This window comes from Ailuropoda melanoleuca, chromosome 6, assembly GCF_002007445.2.
Source record: "Ailuropoda melanoleuca isolate Jingjing chromosome 6, ASM200744v2, whole genome shotgun sequence".
Lineage (NCBI taxonomy): Eukaryota > Metazoa > Chordata > Mammalia > Carnivora > Ursidae > Ailuropoda > Ailuropoda melanoleuca.
In genome coordinates, this window is record NC_048223.1 from 18225045 (window position 1) to 18249724 (window position 24680).

A 24680-nucleotide genomic window follows, 5' to 3' on the forward strand; every position below is an offset into this window, starting at 1 on the left:
AAAGAATACTAACAAGAAAGCAGAAATGGGAGAAATGGGAGATATTTTTTCCAAATCATGTATCTGATAAAGGACCGGTATCTAAAATATATAAAGCACCACGACCCAATAATAAAAAAGACAAATAGCCCAACTTTTAAAAAAGGGCAACAGATCTGATGAAAAGATGCTCAACATTATTAGCCATCAGGGAAATGGAAATCAAACACACAAGGAGATACCACTTTGCACATACTAAGATGACAATAATGAAAAAAAGATAATAAGCATCACTGAGGATATGGAGAAACCAGAACTCTCATGTACCACTGGTGGGGATGTAAAATGGTACAGCCACTCTGGAAAATGGATTGGCAGCTCCTTAAAATTAAGGTTAAACACAGAGCTTCCATATGACCCAACTAGTCTACTCCTAAGTACCCAAGAGAAATGAAAACTTAACATCTACACAAAAACTTGTACACAAATGTTCGTAGCAGTATTATTCATACTAGCCAAAAAGTGAAAGTAATCCAAATAGCCTATCAACTGTTGAATGGATAGATAAAATGTGGTATGATTCAATGTAATACATTATTCGGCAATAAAAATATCGATACATGCTACAGTAAAGATGAGCCTTGCAAACATGCTACATAAAATAGGCAAATATATAGAAACAAAAAGTAAATTAGTACTTGTTTAGGGCTAGGAATGATGGGGGTTTGGGAGAATGATAGTTTAAGGGTAAGAGGTTTCTTTTCAGCATTATAAAATGACACTCTTAGTTGTATGCTATAAGATTACTTATACAGCTCTGTGAATATACTAAAAATCATTGAACTGTACAACTTAAATTGGTGTGTGAATTATATCACAAAAAAGCTGTTTAAAAAAGAAAATCTATCAAACTTTTAAATCCAGAAACTGATAAAAGAGAAAAGGCTGCCTCTCCAGACTAATTTATACTTCCTATTATAAGATACAAAGTTGGGGGGGGGGTTGGTACCTTAGATAACAAGAAATAAAGTTAAATGTAGTACTGCACTATAGTAACTCATTCTAAGCTCTGGAACAAGTATAGGTTTCATAAGCAACTGCTTCCTGATTTTCCTTTTTAAATATTTTAACTGTCCCATGCTGTATGTTTTAACATTATCTGTGGCCTCAAATCCTTAAGAGTAGAAAAGATATACTTTTAAGTTTAAAATAAATAAATTTAAATAAGTAAACCATCACCAATTAAGAATTTGAACTTAAATTTACTAGGCAAAACTGAACTTTCCACTGAAGTTGTGGGAGTAGTAATTCTATTCAGGCTTAGTTCTGCATGCCAATCAGTATACACACAGAAGAACGCTTTTTTAAAAAACTCAGTATCACATAAGGAAGGTGGATAAATCACTTAACTAAGAACTAGGACTGGGGAGTAGGAGTAGAAATTAAACTTGAAGTACTTGAGAATTTTAATCATTACGTACAATGTACTATTACACTTTGAAACATTATTGGTTAAAGTAACTGAAGATTTCATTAATTTCTGCTTTGAATGAGGAGTACTGTATAACTCTGTGATTCAGTATCACTGTGTGTGTTTAATGTGAACTGTCCATAGAATACATTCTCCAGAACAAAACGACTTAACCCCAAACTATTGTCTCCAGGCAAAAAACTTTCTCCAGGAGCATCTCACTTCAATCCACATAGAGCGCATTCACGGAATATAAATTTTACATTAGACTGGAAAATAAAAAGGAAAAAATAAAATGCTGGAAAACGTAATATAACCTAAATCTAACTACTTGAATTACCAATGTTTAATTGTATTTTCGTATTTAATTTACCCTAGTGGGACTATGCAGCAAAAAAAAAGTCAACTGTCATATAAATATAAGACACTCTTAGTTGTACGCTTAAGTGAGCCATTAATATAGCTATGAGGATCCTTTAAAAATGTACTCATTCCCATTCACACTTATGCTTAGTACTTAATGCACCTGCATCAAATGTTTTACATATGTTCTGAATTATAGCAGCAGCCCCCTAACTGGTCTCGGGTGTTCCTGTTTGTCTTCTGTAATTTACTCTTCTAAAACCTATAATGTAGTGGTTATTAAACTTTTGGGTGTCATGGACTCCTCAAAGGATCTAATAGAAGGTATGAAGCCTCTTAAGTACATGTATGCACATTACTCCAAAAAGCCCTTCATAGACCCTAGATTAAGAAACCCACCTATGACAACTTCCAAACACCTTCCAATCAAGTCCAAACTTCCTAGCCTCACTGTTAATTTAGCTAATCTATCTCCTATCCTTTCCAACTACACATACCAATGAGGTCTACGTCCTCACCACCCCAGCACAGATACACCATTCTCTTTTTCTGGCTTGCCTTCTATTCCTCTCTTGTTGCTTTCCTGCACAACTGTTTGCTTTCAACAAATCCTTCCTGTGAACCTCAAATACCTCTCCTGCCATGAAAGTCTCCCTCTGCCTACAATCAGATCATCTATTCCTTTCTGAATTCTGAAGCATGTTATACGCATCTTTTATGCTGTACATCTTTACTTGTTCTACACTGTATTATACAAGGCATGAAAAAAAATCAGTAAACACAAGACACACTTATTTTTTTTTAACTATGTTAGATACATTTCCAAATACTATGCTCCATATGTTTTTCTTCAACCTCTATAAATCTTTTCAGGTGAAGTGTATCAGATACTGTGCATTTATGTATCTTTTGTCTTTTCCTAGCCAATAAGATCTTTAAGGACAGAGAGAGTGACTACTGTATCCTTGTATGCCCCACAGTCTCCAACACAAAGCAAGGGAACACTTAATATAGAATACTTGAATATCTGAGCATAAATGTTTTTCAGGTATTTCATATTTTCTGTATTCCTAATTATAAGATTTTTCAAGGATCATCTATTGTTTTTCTACTGAAAAGTCTAATAATGCTCTACCCTTAATGGATACTTGATCGAGTAAGAGCTTACTAACTATCCAAAATAGCGGTCAAATTATTCTCATCCATTCAATATCTACTTATTGATATATGCCAAAACTGTTAAAAACAAAAACAAAAACGAACTTCAACATATCAAGAATCCATTAACCCAGAAGAGAACACAAAGATGACTCCTACACAAAAATAGTAATCCAAAAGTAAAAACTATTATCCTCTACTACTGCAAACAAAGTCTAAATCCAGTTTTAAAATCAACTCAGAAAATAGAAACAGACATCCCAGATTATACATTTCCACACTACAAGAAGCAATAAAACAGCATAAAAGTTTAAGAACTTTCTTTAGAAGAAACTCTTACACATGATATAAACTTTAAGACCAACTGATTAATGCTACATGAATGGATGAACCTTAACAAGATTACATTAAGTGAAAGAAGTCAGACATAAAAAGTCACATACGGTAGAATTCCATTTATATGGATATCCAGAATAGGGAAATTCATAGAGACCGAGAGTAGATTAGCGCTCGCCAGGGACTGGGGGTGGGGAAGAAATGGGGAGTGATTGTTAATTGCTTTTTGAAGGGACAGAAATGTTTCGGATTTACATAGTGGTAATGGTTGCACAACTCTGTGAATATACCAAAACTACTGAATTGCACCCTTCTCTGGAGGTGTTATTTATTGAATATTTTCTTGTTTTTTAATTGAAGTGTAGTTGATACACAATGTTACATTGGTTTCAGGTATACAACATAGCAATTCAACTCTACTCATTATGATACCATCACAAGTGTAGCTACCATCTGTCACCATACACTGCTATTACAATACCAGTGACTATATTCCTTGCTGAAACAAAATCCCTGTAATTTATTCATTCCATAACTGGAAGCTTATATCCCCTCCTTCCTTCATCCCTGTTTGCCCATTCCCCACTCCTTTTCCCTCAGGCAACCACCGGTCATTTATGGGACTGTTTCAGCTTTTTTTGGTTTGGTTTGTTGTTTTTTTAGATTTCACATGTAAATGATACCATATAGTATTTGTCTTTTGCTGACTTATTTTACTTAGCATAATGCCCTCTAAGGTATATCCATATTGTAGTAAATGGCAAGATAATCTTTTTCATGGCTGACTAATATTCCTCTGTGCGTGTGAGTGTATGTGTGTGAGTGTCACATCTTTATCCGTCTACCGACAGACACTTAGGTTGCTTCCAAATCTTGGCTATTATAAATAATGCTGCCATAAATACAGGAGTGCAAAAGGGTGCACCCTTTTGAATTACCATTTTCATTTTTTTGGGGGTAAACATCCAGTAGAATTATGGATGCTATGGGTTTTTTTCATTTTAATTTTTTGAGGAACCTCTATAATGTTCCCCACAGTTGCTGCACCAATTTGCATTCCCACCAACAGTGCACCAGGGCTCCTTTTTCTCCACAACCTCACCAATACCTGTTTTTCTTTTCCTTTTGATTCTAACCATTCTGACAGGTGTTAGCTGATATCTCACATTTTTGATTTGTATTTCCCTGATGGTAAGTGTTGTTGAGCATATTTTCATGTGTCTGTTGGCCACCTGTTACGTGTTATTTGGAAAAATGTCCTCTGTCCATTTTTTAATTAGATTAGTACCCCCCCCCAGTACTGAGTTGTGTAAGTTCTTCATATATTTTAGATATTAACTCCTTACCAGATATGTCACTTAAAAATATCTTCCACTCAGTAGGTTGCCTTTTTGTTTCATTGATGGTTTCCTTCATTGTGCAAAAGCTTTCTATTTTGGTGTAATCCCAATTGTTTACTTTTGCTTTTGTTTCCCTTGCTTGCAGAGACATATTTAGAAAAACGCCACCAACGTCAATGTCAAAGATACTACTGCCTATGTTTTCTTCTAGTTTTATGGTTTTAGGTCTCACATTTAGGTCTCTCATCTATTGAGTTTATTTTGTGTATTGTGTTAGAAAGTGCTACAGTTTCACTCTTTTGCATGTAGTTACCTAGTTTTTCCAGCACCATTTATTGAAGAGATTGTCTTTTCCCCACTGTATATTCTTGCTTCCTTTGTCATACATTAATTGACCAAATACACATGCGTTTATTTCTGGGCTCTCTAGTCTATTCCATTAATCTATATGTCTACTTTTGTGCCAGTACCATACTGTTTTGATTATTACAGCTTTGTAGTATATATTGAAATCTGGGATTGTGATACCTCTAGCTTTGTTCTTCTTTCTCAGGTTTGCTTTGGCTTGAATTGTACACTTCAAAAGATGACTTTTATACCATATAAATTATATCTCAATTTTCTATATCTTAATTTTTTTAAGTTTATGACCACTTTGACTACTTTATCTGAAAGAAAACTGTTCTTTTAAGATAGGAATCTTGGGACACCTGGGTGGCTCAGTTGGATAGGCATCTTGATTTCGGCTCAGGATTGTGAGATCGAGCCCTGGGTGGAGCTCAGCAGGGAGTCTGCTTGAGATTCTTTCCCTCTGTGCCTCCCCCCACTGGCGTGTGAGTTCTCTCTCTCGCTCAAATAAATAAATCTCTTTAAAAAATACAAATCTCACTTTGTAGTTTGTTTTCTGAAGCTGAGCTAAACTCGTGATTACAAACTGGTCCCCTGCCAACCCCTATGTAAAACTACAGCTTTAAATTTTTATCAATGGTAACTACCAACTTGCCAACATTTATAGAGAGATTTCTCATAAGTATCAGGATCTCAAACTTCCTAAAGAAAACTGGAGTTCTAAAAATATTAGGCACACCTGCATGGAAACAACGTCCTGGAGCTAAGCAGCAACTAACATACCTGCTCCTATTTGCCATGATCTCCATCGCTCCTTACTGTCTTCTAGATACTAAAGCCAAGTACCAGCTGCCATTTAGCTTTCCAGTTTTGAGTTTGTTACCTTACACATCCTAAGCAAATAATCTTCTCTTTCTTATCACAGTATACTATGAAACACTGCTGATAAATTAAAATGTAATTATGCAATTGGTCAAAAGGTACAAATTTCCAGCTATAAATAAGCTTCAGGGATCTAATGTACAGCATGGTAACTATAATTAACAATACTGTATTATACATATATACATTTCAAAGTTAAGAAAGTAGACCTTAAATGGTACACACACACACACACACACACACACACACACACACACACACACAAAGTAATTGTGTGAGGGGACGGTAGTGTCAACTAAACTTTTTTTAATTAAGATTTTATTTCTTCATTTTAGAGATTGAGAGAGAACCTGTGCACAGCTGAGCAGGGGGAGGAGCTGGGGGAGAGGAACAAGAAGACTCGGCGCTGAGCACAGAGTCGGACGTGGGGCTCAGCCCCACGAGTCTGAGATTATGACCTGACCGAAATCAAGAGTCGGAGACTTAACTGACTAAGCCACCCAGGCACCCCTGGTAGTGTCAACTAATCTTATTGTGGTAATCATTTGGCTTTATATACATGTATCAAATCATCACACTGTACACCTTATACATACGTTATATGTCAATAATATCTCAATAAAACTAGAAATAGAATTTTTAAAATTTAAATGTAATCATACACAGTTACATTTTTACTAAATGCAAAGATAAAAATCTGCATGTGATACCTACTGAATAAAATCCTGCAACTGTCAGAGATTCATGCTGTATAAATACTTTAATGTGGGGGAAAAATTGAAGGAACCGTTCACGTTTCTAGTCCTATAAATAGAAAACAAATTATCTTCACCTCATTTACAATTAAAAATTATTTTCATCTATTAAAAAAAAATAGTGCACTAGTCCAACCAAGTCTTTGTCCATGTATCCTCAAATTTACAGGTGACATTTCACATATTATCACTACACTATTAACAGACTATATAAAACCAGAGAAGCATCACAATTATTCATAATTGTAATTCATGAATGCAAAGGTGCAATTAGATTTTATGTCCAACTGAAAACTCAATCCTGTTCTTACCCCCATATTAGGTGTTGCCACAGAAAGGGGAAAACCTGTCTTATCCAGATTATTTATTGGATATGAAAACAAATTGCTTTATTTACTCACTGATTTTATGTTTAAATCACCTAGAACCACCTGATGCTTACATCCACAAAGAACAACTCCTACCCATTAATAGGTTCTACATATTAGGCCGTATTTATAGAGCTAAAAGAAAACAAAACACAAGGTGAATATGGCAATAAGAGAAAAACGAAACGAACTATTTCCTATTCCAAGTGTAAATGAGGATTGAGTTAAAAGGTACGTCAAGTACCTTCCAGCTTCAAAATTCTGTGTATTTATCCACATTTTCTCCTCCTTTCCTCCAAATAAAATAATTTACCTAGCTGAACTGCTTTTCCAGTAGATAGAAAGGTTAACATAGTATTTGTATTCCATTTTTTTATCATCGTTTCTAAGCCAATAAAATATCAACGTACAAGATGACTTCTAAAAGCAGCTGTTCCCTTTGAAATAGGCAAACCAAACTCATTTCTCAAAGTCTTCTAAGAGAGAGACCACATGAGTCAATTACTTAGTAGTTTACAGGTAAACTTTGATGTTCGTCCCCCCTGAGCCATGCCACTGAACTTGCCCAGGTATCCTTAAGTTTACAGGTGACATTTTACATATCATCACAACCACTGAGTATTAACAGATATTATATAAAACTGGAGGAGCATCACAATTGCTTTATAATTGCAATTCCTAAATACACAAATGCAAAGGTGCAATTGGATTCTATGTCCAACTGAAGCCAGAATCTTGTCTCTGCTTAAACTGGTTAAGTCTGAATAAAGAGATAAAGAGATAAAGTGGGATGGTCTCCAAAAAGTTCACCAAATTCCTAATGCACATTATGATCCAAACTGCAAAAAGAACTTTTTAAAAAGTGTAGGACTAGAAACAAAAATCAATCATTACCTCAACTATGACTTATGGAAGCACAAAGTGTCATTAGACTGATAAAGATTAGAGTATCTAGATCTTGAGTTTTACACCTTTAAGAGTATAATGTGAGTTGACCATACAGGAATTAGCAGGAATTAGTTATGTTTTACCTGTTGTTTTTTAACAGTCCTGCCCCATAGAACTTTCTGATGATAAAAATGTTCTGTATTTGTGCTGTCCAATACCATAGTCAAAAACCACATGTGGCTACCAAGCACTTGAAATGTGGCCAGCAAGACTAAGTGAACTTTTTATTTAATTTTAATTATTAAAATTTAAGTTGCCACATGTAGGCTAGTGGCTATCATATCGAACAATGCGGTTCTATCATCTGAAATACAATGTATAAACTTCACCCAACAGCAGAGTTTTTCAAAGTATCATTCCTGAGGATGTTAACACCAGCTAAAACCTTCTTGATAACTAATGATACACAAGTTAAGCCAACGGCCTACACATCAAATAAACATAAAATTCACTTCTGAAATGAGAATTGATGATACCAAGATTCAGAATTTAAGGCACAATATTCACTGAGACGATATTTAAAAAGACATCTCAAATTTTTCCCCATTGTTTTTACAAAAGGGGTACTCATTTTAAGAATAGTTTCCCAATATATGCAAGTTACTTCCCCATCAAATCTGCCCATTATCTTCTGTTCAAAACAAAAAAACAAAAAACGGCCAAAATAAATTCTCAGCACTATTACGTCTACTGCCACTCGGTAAATTTCACACGTTGATTTCCCTTTCCTTAAAGAAAAGATAAAAACGTTTGGAAGCCTCTGCCATCACCTGAAAGCCTTGTAATCCATCTTTCCACGTATTCAGATGTACAAATCATTCTGATACAGTTGCGATTTCGTCCCTAGACACAATTATTTTCAGTCCAAAAGAGTCACTACTCTTTTCGGCACTTCAGGTATTCTTTGACTAGCTCTCCCTAAGTCAAGTAAAGTAACCAAGATGGTGCACAAAATGTCAAAAGAAAACAAGCCTAGGAACTTGCAGGTTGAGTAACTAGTCTCGAAGCAGAATCAACCGCCTTTAACCCCGAGAGAGTGCGCCTCGGACTAAGCGGCGAAGCAAACAGGCTAGCAAGGTCGTGACCTAAGGTCACGGCCGCCAGCACCGCTCCCGCCCGGCAGCGGGAAGCCACCTGTTAGGCCCGAGCCTCACCTGGCAGGAGAGAGGAGGCGCACACCCGGCAGTGAGCCGGACGCGGATGCCTAGGCTGCCAGCGCAGGACCCGCCCCTCACGCGGCGGCGACCGGAGAGGCCGGCGAGCCCCCCAACTGCACGTGGGCTTCACCCGGCCGGTGCTTCGCTGACAGGCAGGTCGCCCGCGGTGCCCGGCCCGGCTTCCGCGCGCCAGTCCCCGGGGCGGCACCCCGCCTCCCTCGCACCCACCCCGCCGAGCGGGCGCCCAGACGGCCCACACCACTGGCCCGCCGCCCTCCCTTCCTTCCTCCCCGCGGCGCGATCTCGCCCCGCCGCTCCTCACCTACCTGGTCACGGAGTTTGAGGAACGCCATGGCGGTCGCCTCCACCGCCGCCCCGGCCCACCGCTTCCGCCCCCGTAGCGTCGGCCGCTCCCCGGGGCCAGCGGGTCGGCGGCTGGCTGCGCTGAAGAGTCCGCGGGCAGGGGGCGGTGCCGCCTCCCGGGCCGCCTGCCGCCGCTACCGAGAGGTGAGGAGCCCGGTCGGTCCCGCCTCCTCCCCTGAGTACTCCCCCGCCCTCTTCTTTCCTTTCTTTCTCTTTCTCTCAGCTGTTTCCACACGCTGCCGCTGCCACAGCCGCCGCAGCCGCCGCCTCCTCACGCCCCCTTCCCGAAATACCCTGGCAGCCCCCGCGGCCGCGCCGTTCCAGCCCGCGGCAGCGGCGGCATCCAAACTCCACTCCACAATATTACCACCACCGCCCGCCGCGATTGGCGGCCGCGCGGGGGAGAGGCCAGAGTAAGCCGAGCGCCCATTGGCCACGCCACCGCGCTCGTTCGTGCCCCTCCCCACCTCCTGGAGAGGGAGGGGGCGGAGAGAAGGAGGCTGCGAGGGGTGGGCTGCGAGCTACAGCGTGCGGGGCGGGGGAGGCGGGAGGGGAGCGGAGCCGAGCAGGGGGAGGGGTGGCCAGGTACTCCTGGGCGCGCGCCCCGGGCGCGGTGGGCGGAGCCCGGGCTGGCGGTGGGGGGGCATCTGGAAGCGGGGTAACGGCTCTAGGTTCGCACGTGGAGGTGGAGTGTGGACTCTCCCCAAAGCTAGAGGAGGATGAAGGAACTGGGTGAGGGGCCGGAAGAGGCGTGAGAGGTGGGCACCTGGGGACTGCTGCCTTCCTGGGAGCGGCGAGGGGAGAGGGGCGAACTCGACGCGCACGTGGAGGGAGAGTGAGAATGCGCCTCTGAGGTTGGGGAGGATGAAGGAGCCAAGGAGTAGGGGGAGAGGCGATCACCGGGAGGCTGGCTGCCCTCCCGGGGGCTGTAGGCAAGGCCAGAAGGTGGGGGCTGTGGGGGAGCGTGAACTGCCGGGGTCTCGTGCGTCGGAGAATGAGCGCTCCTCCCCAGCACACGCCCCCCCGGACTTGGTTGGACTAGTCACCCCAGGGTGTGAAAGGTGACGCGTGGGGGCTGCTGCCCTCCCGGGGGCAGCAACCGGGCCGGGGGGCCGGGGCCGGGGGAGGGGAGGGGAGCGATGCTGTACTCGGGGCGGAACGGCGGCGTCTTTGCAGCCAAACAGGTTGTGGACGCCGGAGGCTTTCTCTGCCTGTAGTCCCAATCCAAAGCAAGGCTGCGATTCTCCAGAATCCTCCTGCCCGACTTGCATTTTTTTTTTCCCTTTCTTCTTTCACATCAGAAGGCTTTTGCCTCCCACTCGAGAGAAATCAATGTAAAAAATAAAAGATGTGCTGGATTTCCAATAAATAGCATCCTTGGATGGAGAAGAAGAAAAATGATTCCCTCACCCTGCCACACACACCCCCATGCCACCCCACAGTTCTGAAACGGCTTTTCTTTCTAAGGCAGCCGCACACTGTTACCATTCCAGGCTTGTGTGGGAGAAGGCTGTTGTGCGCCTGTGTCTGTCCGCCTGGGCGGCTCCAGCCCCTGGTTAATAAAAGGTACAGACGGTTAGAGCACAAATGTGTGACGTCAGGCTCGGTTTAAGAAAGTCCCCCTTTCTCTACATCAATTGTGTCTCTTGGGACAGACTTTATTTAGAGGATCGATTTGAGTCTAATGGCAGGAGAAAAGACCTATGCCAGGGCTGTCAGTTTATTAAAATACTGTGCTTAAAACAAAAGGCTTATCTTTTAGCCCCATAAAAAATGAAAATACCAGAGTGCAAAATGAAAAACACTGCTGATTAGCTAATAGTATGATCCTTCCAATATTTCTTTTCATATCAATGCCTTGATTCCATAGAAACATTTTCTTATCTAAAAATAACAATCCTCATCATAAATTATGTTTTCTCCTTGAAATGGAAAGATTCTCATAACAGGTACAGTCATGCTGAGGCTAAAAAGGAAGCTAAAGTATTCTTGTTTTGCATTGTCTTCAGTACCTCTCTCCACTTCACTTCAACAACTAAAGCAGGTATATGTCATCTACCTCTCCTTGTCAATTCGGTGAGGGTGAATGAGTTAAGTTGTGAAAGCATCTGAGTTCTCCAAAACAAAGGTGTTGTGATAATATTGCTTGAGTACTTTGTGATTACCAGCCACCTTTATAAATAATTACCCTTGTGCTATATCCAGTACAAAGTTCTATCTTAGTCAAGGGGTGCAGGAATTTACCCTCATTTGTATGTCAACCTGTTAAGCACTGGATGTCTAGCCAGGAATTAATACCCCCCTCCCACTCCACCCCCAATAATATCTTCTCAAGGTTAAAGTTCTAGAGTTTAAAAGCACAACAGGGACTTGATTCAGAACATGGCAAAGATTAACTTTTGGGGAAACACAAGTGAATTGGAGAGAATGATTTTAAATTGTGGACTTGAGTGCATTTTAATAGGTTTTATTCTTAAACTAATGAAACTTTTCAGGGATCTTCTGAAAATCCTAATTAACAATAATTAAAGAAAATATTTTAGAATGAACCATCTCTGACAACCTTGCAAATAGTAAGCTTTGAGGGAATGCTTAATACCTAGCTCAGTTCTCACCCTTCTCCATCCTAAACAACATGTAACTTGGGTCTTAATTTCATGTTTTGTAAAGACTAAGCTTAACACTACTGGCCTACTCACCTCACACAAATAAGATAATGATATGAAAGGCTATGAGAACTCTGCAGGACCATTCAAATATAATGTTATTACAGCTACATTTCCATAGCTGGAGAAGAGATAACAATCATTCTGGAAAGGAAGAATGAAAAGATCTATGTAATTGAGCAATAAAATGAAGTAAGATTCATGTTCAAATTCTGATAAATCTTTCAAAATCTTTATTATAAGGTTATTCCTCCCTATTATAAAATACTCAAATATTAAAGGAATCTATAATATTGAAAAGTCCCGCATCATCAAAGCTAATGAGACCAGGAACCTGAGTGGTATCTGTAATCTCTCTTCCACCCAACCCCACCTCCCTGGCCCCTCCACCTTTTCTAAATGTCATTTTCATTCTTTCTTACTACAGCCAGCAGCTCTACTTACATTTTAAGTACTTTGCTGTCATAAAATCAAATTTTAAGTCTCAAGGAATGACTAAGCAGTTGGTTAGACTCATCTGACCATGCGTTGGTCAGATGTGTTGCCAGCCATTACAACCAAAGAAGGAAGGTCTCAGAACTGATAACAGCTTCCATTCAGAATTCATGTCTAAAATGGTAGGAGGAAAGATGTCATACAGATGTGACCACTGGGGAAATTGCTATGAGCTAGGCAACCACACTAAATTTTACTTAGTATGCTGCTGTGTGTTGGGCACTTGTCAGCACCTTAAATGCTTCACCTCATTTAAGTTTTTCAATAATCTCAGTAATCTCTGTGTGTTGGGAAGCTGGGGTCCAGAGAAGTTGTGTGCCCATAGTTACCTAATTAATGTCAGGGCCTGGATGCATGAGAGCTTTGAAAGCCAGGAGAGTAACTAATGTGGTAGGAAATACACTATTGATCACTTTTGAACCAGGTAATCTTTATATTATAAAAATGATTTTTATGAAGAGACAGAAATACACAGAAACGTGTATAATAAACTGCTAAAACAGCAAAGATAAGTTCAGAAACCTGGAGGATAGAAATAGAAGACCCAACATACATCTAAAAGAGTTTCTAGAGGAGAGAAAGTAGAGTATAAAGGAGAAGCAATATCCAAAGAGATAATATGTGAGAATTTTTCAGACCTAAAGAAAAACATGAGTTATCAAATCAAAGTGCTGAGGCTCAAGCAGAATAAATTCTTTAAAAACTGAGACCTGTACATAGTAGTGAAATTACAGAATACCAAATGCAATAAGAAAATGCAAAAGTTATCACTGAGAAAAATCCAATTATCCTAAAAGGAATGACAGTCATTTTGACAGGAAATGAGTCATTTTGACAGGCATGACCTGTCAGCAGATTTATAAGCATCAACATGTGACAGAAGACAATGGAAAATATCTTGAAAGTATTGAGAGTCCATAACAAAGAAACTTGAATTCTATACCTAGCTAAACTGTCTTTCAGGAGGAAGAACAAAATAAACATTTTTAAATTAAATACTCACAGGTGTTCATTGAAAAACATACTAAAGAATTTGCTCCAATAAGAAAAAAGCTGAACCCAAAAGGAGTAAGTGAGATGGGAGAAGGAAGGATAAACAAATAAATTAGCAATTATCTCAGCTAATCTAAATCAGTAATTTTTTTTTTACATACCAGTTTTTGCAAGTTTAAAACCAGGTGAAATTAAAATATTAGCCCCTAATGGGGCACCTGGGTAACTCAAGTCAATTGAGCATCTGACTCTTGATTTTGGCTCAGGTCATGTCGTCAGAATGGTGAGATTGAGCTCCACTTTGGGCTCCATGCTGGGCATGAAGCCTGCTTAAGATTCTCTGTCTCCCTGTGCCCCTCCTCTCTTTCTTTCTCTCTTTCTCCCTCTCTTAGACATAAAATATTAACCCTTAAAAATATGGTAAATGATGGCAGAAGGGAGTTCTGAATTAAAGACTTGATTTACTCAGAAGGTGTGAAATGTATCTTAAGTTTAGATTTTGACAAGTTATTATATTGGTTAAAATTCCTTGTGGCAAACAACAAACTCCAAGCAAGAATTTCTTAAATTGGGGCGCCTGGGTGGCACAGCGGTTGAGCATCTGCCTTCGGCTCAGGGCGTGATCCCGGCGTTACGGGATCGAGCCCCACGTCAGGCTCCTCTGCTGGGAGCCTGCTTCTTCCTCTCCCACTCCCCTGCTTGTGTCCCCTCTCTCACTGACTGTCTCTATCTCTGTCAAATAAATAAATAAAATCTTTAAAAAAAAAAAAAAGAATTTCTTAAATTGACATTCAGCAGCTCCAGGGCCATTGGGTATGCTAAACAAATAAACAAACAAGCTTGGATTAAGGTGCTAGAAAAATTGTCCTAAGCCATGCAACAGAACTGACATGATAAAGAAACTGCTGCTATTCCCATCAAGCACCAAATGCCATGAGTTCAGCATTACTTCATCTCTTCCTGCTATCAGCCAATTCTGTGTCATAACAGCGTCAATTCTGTGTTAGAACTTTGATCTTGCAACCACTGCCATCTTTACAGACTGGATGCCTCTATCTTTACCTGCACCAGGAAAATGGAAAATGTGTGCAGAGCTTGTATCCTCCTAATCTTCACATTTCCACAGGTGCTTCTGGTTATCAGAGCCTATGTCATAGGTCTGCATCCTGGTTGCAATGGAGGCAGTAAATCTGAGTTCTGAATTTTATACCAGGAAGGTGAGATTTATAACCAGGGAATTATCCTAAAATAGAAGGGCTATATACAAGATTATGGCAGCCTTGAAAATGACAGAGTCTGTTACTGATATACGTATTAAAATTAGAGAAATAGAATGCCTGACTTCCAAATTGATAGAGGGGGAAAAATGATCTAGAGAAAACTTAGTTACTGGATTAGCAGGCAAAAAAGAAGAAAAAGAAAAGCAAATTAAAAGTATAAATAGGAAACAAGATTCTAGAGACAAGTCCAAGTGTTATTAGTCACAATAAATATAAATGGTTTATATTATTTAAAAACAATGACACAAAAAAAAACCACATTTAGATTGGGTTTTTAAAAAAGAAACCAAACCATGTGCTATTTGCAACTATATGGTTAGAATATATCACCAAAACATTTGGAAAACAATTTTTTTTAACTACCAAGAAAATACTAACCAAAAAATCTAATAACATTAATATCCAACATAACAAATTTAAACAAGAAGGATTGATAAAAAGTTGGCATGTAGTAATTATGAAAGGAACTATCTACCAGGATGACCTACAGTTGTGATACAATCATGAACCTATGGGCACTTACCAAATAGAGCAAAGTTTGGTGGAACTACGTTGAGAAATTGATAAGTGCCTCGTCAAAAACTAATAGACAAGTAGATAAAATATTAGAATACCAAGGAATCAATAAGCTCAATATCATGTGAGATTATGTGTACATACACATGCGACCCATAATCAATAGTAAAAAATTGATACCTTTCCTCCAAGAAACTTAGTCCAGACATTTTACAGGTGAGTTTTACCAAGTGTACAGGAGAAAATGCCTTTCCTTTGTTTTGTGTCACAAAGTAGAAAGCTAAAAAACAAGTGTATAACCAAGACTGTTGATGCACCAGGTGCTTCTCAGATACCTTGTCTTCCAAACCAATCCTCTAACATATCCAGTTTTTGACAAGTGTGATTATTTCAGTAAGGCCATCCAGAACCATTTCGTTTGGTCAAAAGCTCTTCGAAAGGGATCTTTGCATAACTGCTTCAAATATCTCTCTGTTGGTGAAGGCTGCTCTATGGCTAAAATACATAGGAAATGCATATGATAGACTGCATAAGCTAAAGATATACAATTATATGCATAATGTGATATGAACTATGTAAAAAAACAAGCAAAAATCTGAATAGAAAAGTTTAAAAGACTGGGAAAAATATGCCACAATATTAAATAAAGTTATGTTTGAATGATAGAAGTATGAGTCGTTTCTTCTATTTTTCTATACTCCACATTTTTTGTTTAGTGAGAAATTATTTAAGCCATTTCCAAATATATTAGTGCTTCATGATTCCATTACTTCACTGAAATAAAAAAAGATATGAGACATATCAGGGCATCTGGGTGGCTCAGTTAGTTGAGCAACCAACTCTTGGCTTCACCTTAGGTCATGATCTCAGGGTCATGAGATGGAGCCCCAGGTTGGGCTCTGCACTGGGTGGAGCCTGCTTAAGATTCTCTCTCTCCCTCTCCCCTCTACCCTTCCTTCCCCAACTCATGCATGCTCACAGTCTCTCTAAAAAAAAAAAAAAAAAAAAAAAAAATTTATGAGACATATAGAAAATAACTATCAAACTAGCAAAAGAAATTCTGAGTATATCAATAAGTACATTAAATATGATTGGACTAAACATGCTACTCAAAAGGCAGATACTCTCAGACAGAATAAAACCACAAGACCTAACTCTGTGTCACAGGCCTACAAGAGACACACCTGAGTTCAAAGATATGAGTAGGTCGAAAGCAAAGAATGTAAAAGGTACAGCATGTAAACAGTAATAATAAGAGGCCTAGAGTGGCTATGTTAATATCAGACAAACTTTAAGACATATTATTGCGCACGTTTTTGATAAGTGGTCAACACATCTAGAAGATACAATAGTTATATATACATCAAAGAACCAACTCCCAAAAATGTATGACACAAAAACTGGCAAAAATGGAAGGAGAACTACACAATAATAGAAATTTCAATATCCCACTTTCAAGAGTTGATAGAACAACTATAGTAGACTTTAAGAACACAACCAACTTGTCTTAACTAATATTTATAAAACACTCCACCCAAAAACTAGAATACACATTTCTTTTGAAGTGCATATGGAACATTCTCCAGGGTAAACCATATAGCCCAAAACAAGTCCCAATAAAATACAGAAGATTGAATATTGAAATTACACAAAGTATGTCCTGTGACCATAATGGAATTAGCTATAACAGAAAGACCTGAGAAAACACCCAATAGTAGGAAATTAAGCAACATACTTCTACATAAGTGATGAGTCAAAGAAGAAATCATGATTGAAATTAAGCAAAATTCATGGCATGCATCTAGAGCAGTACTTACAGGTTCCTGGGTGGCTCAGTCAGTTGTGCAACTGACTCCTGGTTTGCACAACAGGAGTTCCACTGGGGTCCTGATCTCATGAGCTGTGGGATCAAGCCCAAGTGGGGCTCCACACTCAGCAAGGAGTCTGCATGAAGATTCTCTCCCTCTGCCCCTCCCCCCACGTGCACACACGTAAACGCACTCTATCTCTTTAAAAAATAAAAAAGCAGTGCTTAGAAATGTATAACTTGAGATGCCTATATAAGAAGATTTTGAAAGATCAAAAACCTAAGATTCCACATTAAGAAACTAGAAAGCAAAGAGCAAGATAAACACAAAGCAGATAGAAGGAATGAAATAATAAATATTATAGCAGAAAAACAATAGAGAAAACTTTTTTTAAAAGTTGATTCTTTGAGAAGATCAATAAAATTGACAAACCTTTAACTAGACTGACCAAGAAAATAAGAGAAAAGACACTAATTACTAAAATCATGAAAGAAAGGATATCACTACCAACTCTACAGAAATTAAAAGGGTTATCAGGGAATATTATCAACAGTTGAATGCCAATAAATTAAACAACTTAGATAAAATGGAATGATTTCTAGAAGTACACAACCAAAACTGACTCAAGAAGAAACAATATATTTGGGGCACCTGGGTAGCGCAGTCCTTAAAGCGTCTGCCTTTGGCTCAGGGTGTGATCCTGGCATTTTGGGATCGAGTCCCACATCAGGTTCCTTGGCTGGGAGCCTGCTTCTTCCTCTTCCACTCCCCCTGCTTGTGTTCCCTCTCTCACTGGCTGTCTCTGTCAAATAAATAAATAAAATCTTAAAAAAAAAAAAAAAAAGAAACAATATATCTGTGTAAACCTTTGAGAAGTAAAGATACTGAATTAGTAATTTTTTTCTTAAGGATTTTTATTTATTTGACACAGAGAGAGAGCAAGAGAGAGAGAGAGTGCATAAGCAGGAGGAGCAGCAGGGGGAGAAGCAGGCTCCCTGCTGAGCAGGGAGTGGGGCATGGGACTGGATCTTAGGACCCTGGGATCAGGACCTGAGCCAAAAGCAGATGCTCAACCGACTGAGCCACCCAGGCGTCCTTGAATTAGTAATTTAAAATCTCACTAACAGGGACACCTGAGTGGCTCAGTGGGTTGACTGTCTGCCTTTGGCTCGGGTCATGATCCCAGGGTCCTGGGCTCGAGTCCCACATGGGGCTCCCTGCTCAGCGGGGAGCCTGCTTTTCCCTCTGCCCGCCGTTCTCCCTGCTTGTGCTCTCTCTCTCTGACAAATGAATAAAATCTTAAAATAATAATAATAATAATAAAATCTCACTAACAAAAGCCAGGCCCAGATGGTATCCTTGGTGAATTCTATCAAATGTTTAAAGAAGAAATAAGACCAATCCTTCACAAATTCTTTGAGAAAAGAAACACTTCCCAACTTATTTTATGAGGCCAGTACTACCCTGATACCAAAGCCAAAGACATCACAAGAAAAGACTGCAGACCAATATCCCATGTGAACAAAGATGCAAAAATCCTTAACAAAATATTACCAAATTGAATTAAGAAACTTAATAAAAAAGAATAATATATCATTCCCGAATTGGATTTATTCCAGGAATGCAAAGTTAGTTTAACATCTGAAAATCAATTAGTGTATTACATTAATGGAATAAGGGACAAAACCCACATAATCTTTTCTGTAGAGTAGGAAGAGCCAGCAGAGGATACTGCATGGAATAAGAAAAACCAGAAACCGAGAATATATTTCAAGAAAGAAAGAGTGGTCAACTGGTTGATTGCTGCTAAGTCCAATAAAAGGAGAAATTGGATTTTTTAGGACCATTGGATTAAACCACATGGAGGTTGCCGACAACTTTCAGAAGGGTTTCAGAAAAATGGTATAATTAAAGATCTGATTGGAATGAGTTAGAAGAGAGTGAAAAGTGAAGAGGTGGAGAAAAGGAATAAAGACAACTTTTTCAAGGAGTCCTATTTTAAAGCGTAGCAGAGAAATGGAGCAGCAGATGAAGAGAAATGAGAAGCCTAAGGGGAGCTGTTTTTGTCTTTTAAGGTGGTAGATATTACATCACCTGTATAGGCTGGGGAGTGATACAGTCGAAAGGGAAAAATTGACAATGAGAAGAGAGAGCAGATACCTGTAGGAGCAAAGTCCTTGAAAAGGCAAGAGGAAATGAGATGCAATTCAGAGGTAGAAAGTGTCAAGAACTCTGAAATGCCTGAGATTTTATCCAACTTGCATGCTAACAAGTTAGCCTGTAATAATTTCATGGATGCTGGCAGAAAACATAAGACTCCTGGGTCAAAGACAAAGGATTTCATTTCTCACAGCAACAGCAGTAGCCAGAGATCAGAGTTTTATTGCATCAATTTCCTAAACCTCAATTCCCGCAGAGCAACGTAGGAAAAAGGCCAGGTAATGCCTGTAACATGGAGTGGGTTGCATTACAAGTAAGGAAATCTGAGTTCAGTGAACCTGAATCTTTTACACTGGGCAGTAAACATGCCTGTCCTTTGCTCCAGAGAAAGACATTATTTTTATTATAGTGGATGGTAAGCATCTCTACTGTTTGCTCCAAAGGAAGACACTATCTCTATCTTCCAAGGCTGTTAGTCTGCTTCAAAACAAATGTGAGAGACACATGGAGAACTCTCTCTCAACAGAGAGTTTAGCCTTAATAGCGTGGACACATCATTCATTTTAGGGCATGGAGGTTGGGGAGGCGGAGAAGATAAGATTATTAGAAAAGAGCCAGTTGCTCTCTTTTGCTTAATTTTATTTTTATTGCTTAATTTGTATCAGTGGGTGAGAGTATCAGTTAAGACTGAGGACTGGGCATTGAGAGTGTGGGATTTAAATAAACATGAAATCTAGAAGAATGAGAAAGGATTAACTAAGGAAATGAGGAATTACTGGGCACTGCTGAGGGCCCTCCTCTAATTCATAATCCTAAATTCAAATAGCACAAGTTATGACTGTCTTAACCAGGTTTGTTCCACTGCTTGGGTATAGGGACAAGATAGGTAGAGAGTTGACTTTAAACAGGATTGGAATTTTTTTAGGCAAGTGATGGAGAAAGAAAGTGGCAATGGAGTTGTGGATGTACACAAAGGACTAATTACAGTGATGGACCAGGGATTCTAGGCTGGATGAAGAAGAAAGAGAGTGAGGAGAGGAAGAACCATGAAACATGGATAGAGCCAAAGGATCAGAGTTCCTGAGGGGGTTGAAGCATGGTTGGAGTCAGTGTATTTTAATAAGTGAACTAGAAGATGAAAGGCAGTAGTCAAACAGTGGAATGCTTAAAGATTTAGATTTACAACACCTAAGCATGAGAATGGATAGCTGAGGTGGGGTAGAGACAAATCTCATTAGAGGTGAGGAGTTCAGTAAACTAAGTGGTCAGAGTGTCATATAGTTCATTTATGAGCTTGTTGAAATCACCAAGAATAACTGCAGTCACATGGAAAGAACGACAGCAAGCCAGGTGCTAAAATTTTCAATGAATGAGGGGAAGCAACTGGAAAGTTACAGATGATTATGACAGGGTGGGGTGGCAGGTGCTGTGAACAGACTATTCCTTTTTTTAATAGATATTTTTATGTGACCAAGTAAGCACTGTGAGAGAAACAAGTTATCATGATCCTGAAGAATTGTGTAAGCTAACTTGAAGATAATACAGACACCCAGGAAAAGCTAAACAGCAGACATTGCAGTATGGTAAGGCAAAACAAAACAAAAAACACTGGTCTGAGTCAGAAGGTCTGAGTTCTAGTTCCAGCCATGCCAATAGTTAGTGTGAGCTTAGGTAAATCACTTAGTGTGAAGCCTCACCAGGCTTCAGTTTCCACATTTGGATATGGATTAGATGGTTCCCAAGATACCTGAAGGCCTAACATTCCATAATTCTATGATAGAGAACAATGCACATTTCACAAGGAAGTTAGGAAGAATAAGCACTATTATCCAGATGTTACAGAAAGAGGAAATGGAACCATGAATGACTACATAATTTGTCCAGCATCAAGACTATTAAGTCAGGTTCATTGTGGTTTGTGTTAGATCTTACAGGGCACAACATAGATGCCCTAATCTGTGTTTGTTTCCCTTCACTTACACAAAGTTGTGTTTGTCTTTCCATTATCTCTATTTGATTCTGGCTAGGTCATGATTGTATATGTCAAATAACAAAGAAAGGACTATGAGAAACCATAACTGGAGCACCAACGTCTAACACAGCCCTGAAAGAACACATTTTTACAGGAAGCAAGGAGGTATGTTGCCCTCTAGGAAATATATGTCACTCTGGAGTAATTAGGCTGACAAGCATTTCCCTGGTGGCAAATGTAATGCATGGGTCCGATAACCCTTCACATCAGCATAATGTTGGGGTGGGATTGGAAGTCAAGATTTAGAAGGATATAATTGGAATAAAGGGCATATAAACAGTTTTTCCTCTATAACAAATTCTTCCTTTGTAACTGTAATGTTGCTTCTATAATTTTTAATATATGCAAACACATTCAGTCATGCAGTTAACAAATATTCGTAGAGATCCACTGTATGGTAAGCACCTACCGTGGAGAGCAACACAGCTAAGGGCCCTGTCCTATCTCCCTTTGCTAATGTATACTGAACGGAGTGAGGGATGGACATGAATAGGAAAATGAATAAGATATATTTCAGAGTATGATCGATGCTAGGGAGAATATAAAACAGGGTAACAGTATATCCCTTAGCATGTTCTGCATTCTCTCCCTTTAGAATGTAAGTTTCACAAGTGCTAGTGATTTGTCTATTATTCACCACTGTGCCCTCTGTGCCTTGATTAGTGAATTTTAACCATGGGCTTCTTTACATAGGAGAGGTATCTTTAAGGAGGTGCCATCTGAACTGAGACCTAAAAAATGAAGCGCTTTCAGCCATGCAAAAAGAGGGCAGGGAAAGAGCAGTGTAAAGTTCCCGAGAAAGCCACAAGTTCAGCATGTTTAAGAAACATAAAGGAGGCCATTGTGGCTGTAGAGCTGTAAGGGTGGGACAGTGTAACAGAAGGTGAGGCTGAAGCAAGAGTCAGGGCCAGAATAATATAGGGCCTTGTAAGCCAAGGCTAGGAGTTTGAATTTTAATTTAGTTGCTGTGGTAGGCCATTGGAGGGTTTTAATCAGAGATATTATATGACCTTACTTTTACTTTTGAAAGTTTGCTCTGGGATCTGTGTGGGTAATAGACTGAAGGGAGCCTGAGAGGAGGCAAGAGATGGATTAAGACATGAGACTTGATGGTGGCTTGGTGTGGCTTGGCGTTGGAGAAGAGGTATAGAGTAGTTGAATTTGAGATCCATTCTGAAGGTAGAACCGCAGGACAAGGTGATGAGTTGCATGTGGAGTGTTAGGAAAAGAGAGAAGGCAAGACAGACTCCAGTGTTTTGGCTTAAGTAACTTGGTCCTGGTGGTGCCACTAACTGATAGGGAAACTGGGGGAGAAGCAGAGTTTTTCCAGGGAAAAATCAAGCATTTCATTTTGGCCATGTGAAGCTTATCAGACTTCCAAATGAGTATGTAGATTAAATGGTTGATATGTGAGTACGGCAAGATGTCAGAGCTGAAGATATCCTTTTGTGAGTCATTGGCATTTAGATACTATGTAAAGCCACGTAGCCAAGTGAGATCACCAAGGGAGAACATGCAGATCGGACAGCCAAAGACTACGCCTTGAACATCTGTCATAGGACTCCAGTTTTGGCCTTTGAATAATGTGATATTTTATAGAGAACTGCATTACCTACCAGATCAATCAGTTTTAAAACCCCATTTTGCCTTCCTCTTAGCAAGTAGTAGGAGGCCGTCTTGGAGGGAAGCCATCTTGACGAGAACCCTTAATCACACAGCAACCCCTGGGACTTGCCAGTATGTCATCAGGTACACAGAAGAGGGCTCTGGCCCCGCCATGCCTCCCTCCCATTATGCAGTGTTCCCTGACCTCCCCACACCACAATGATCCCTCCTTTCCCCAGTTTCCTCTGAACCCCTCCTTTCCTCAGAATGGTCTGTACCTGGGCGTTCAGTCCTGCTGGTATTGTAGCTATTTATGCAGAACAGGTACTCTGTGTTCGTTTCCCTCCACTTATACAAAGTTGTGTTTGTCTTTCCATTATCTCTGTTTGGTTCTAGCTAGGTCACGATTACTTATCATCCCCACTTTCATTTTTTTTTAAAGATTTTATTTATTTATTTGAGAGAGAGAGAACATGGGGGGGGGGTGGCGGGGAGGCAGAGGGAGAGGGAGAAGCAGACCCCCTGCTGAGCAGGGAGCCTGATGCAGGGCTTGATCCCAGGACTCTGGGATCATGATCTGAGCCAAAGGCAGAATCTGAGCCACCCGGGCGCCCCCATCCCCACTTTCAACTACTGTAAGCCGTAACTTCTTCAAGGGCAGGATATTCTCAGATATATCTTTCCATCCCTTACCCTGTTATGCATTTCCCCATCTAGAAAGTTAGGTACTACAAGAGCTAGGACCTTATCTGTTATGTTCAGCACTGCACTTTTTGAGCCTGGAACAGTGTTCTCGAATAAACACAAACAAAATGAATGAATACAATAGCTATTGACAGATTTATGTTCTAGATAAGTGATCAGACACCTCAAAGCAAGACTTTCTCCCTTTTCCTTGATAGATCTTATCTCTCCTTTGGGTCCCTTGAGCTTTACCATCACCCACACTTAACACTGCAGCACAAAGAGGTGTTTCACTTCTCACCACCTTTTTGGACTCTTTCCACAGATTCTGCTGATGCTGAAGTAGATAAGAATAGGGCATGCGTTTTTGGCTTATATAATGCACATATGCAGTTGGGATCTGTGGTAGATTGCCTGAAAGATGGCCATTAACAATTGATTTCGTCTCTACATATGCTTGTTGTTCCTCCAGCAGGATATGGGGTTTGTTTCCCTTCCCTTTGAATCTGGTTGACCATGAGACTTGCTTTGGTCTGTAGATTGCAGAAGTAATGTCATACGAATCTGGGCCTACACCTTAAGAGACTTTGCCATTTCCAGTTTTACCATCTTGGGATTTAGACACCATGCTTAAGAAGCTTGGAATTCTGGGACTCTGGATAATGTGAGACATGGAGAGAGAGAAGCCCAGCTAGTGTCCAACAGTCCCAGTCACTACAGCTGAGGCACAAAACGTGAATAAAATCACATGGATTCTCCAGCGCCAGCCATGCTGTCCCAGCCAACCAAATGGAGCAGAGATAAACCATCCCTGAGGAGCCCCACCCAAACTGCACAATCATGAGAAATAATAAATGCTGTTGTTTTAAGCCATTACTTGTGGGGGTTATTTGTTATGTAGAAATAGATAACTAAAATAGGATCTGTTTCAGGATCCATTTGATAACCAAACTTCTAGAAACACATTGCATTT

At 39.9% G+C, this 24680-nt stretch overlaps 1 protein-coding gene and 1 long non-coding RNA gene across 8 annotated transcripts in view; one reads left to right on the top strand and one right to left on the bottom strand.

Annotated features, from left to right (window-relative positions):
- The window catches only part of ANKRD28 (ankyrin repeat domain 28), a 197202-nt gene extending 187364 nt beyond the window's left edge, over nucleotides 1–9838 (bottom strand). For all 4 annotated transcript variants that reach the window (XM_034663654.1, XM_034663656.1, XM_011219908.3 and 1 more), the window contains exon 1: nucleotides 9432–9838. In XM_034663654.1, the coding sequence (XP_034519545.1) occupies nucleotides 9432–9458 (27 nt within the window). In that variant the 5' untranslated portion in view covers nucleotides 9459–9838. The remainder of the gene's footprint in view (nucleotides 1–9431) is intronic.
- A 278-nt stretch (nucleotides 9839–10116) lies between these two features.
- LOC109489016 lies at nucleotides 10117–24538 on the top strand. Of its 4 annotated transcripts, XR_002141945.2 has the most exons (5): nucleotides 10117–10226; nucleotides 11405–11512; nucleotides 21414–21523; nucleotides 23077–23167; nucleotides 24247–24538. It is a non-coding gene; the product is annotated as an uncharacterized LOC109489016 (long non-coding RNA). The 4 variants fall into 4 exon arrangements; XR_002141946.2 differs by lacking the exon at nucleotides 11405–11512; XR_002141948.2 differs by lacking the exons at nucleotides 10117–10226; nucleotides 11405–11512 and adding an exon at nucleotides 20944–20969.
- Nucleotides 24539–24680: the final 142 nt, after the last annotated feature.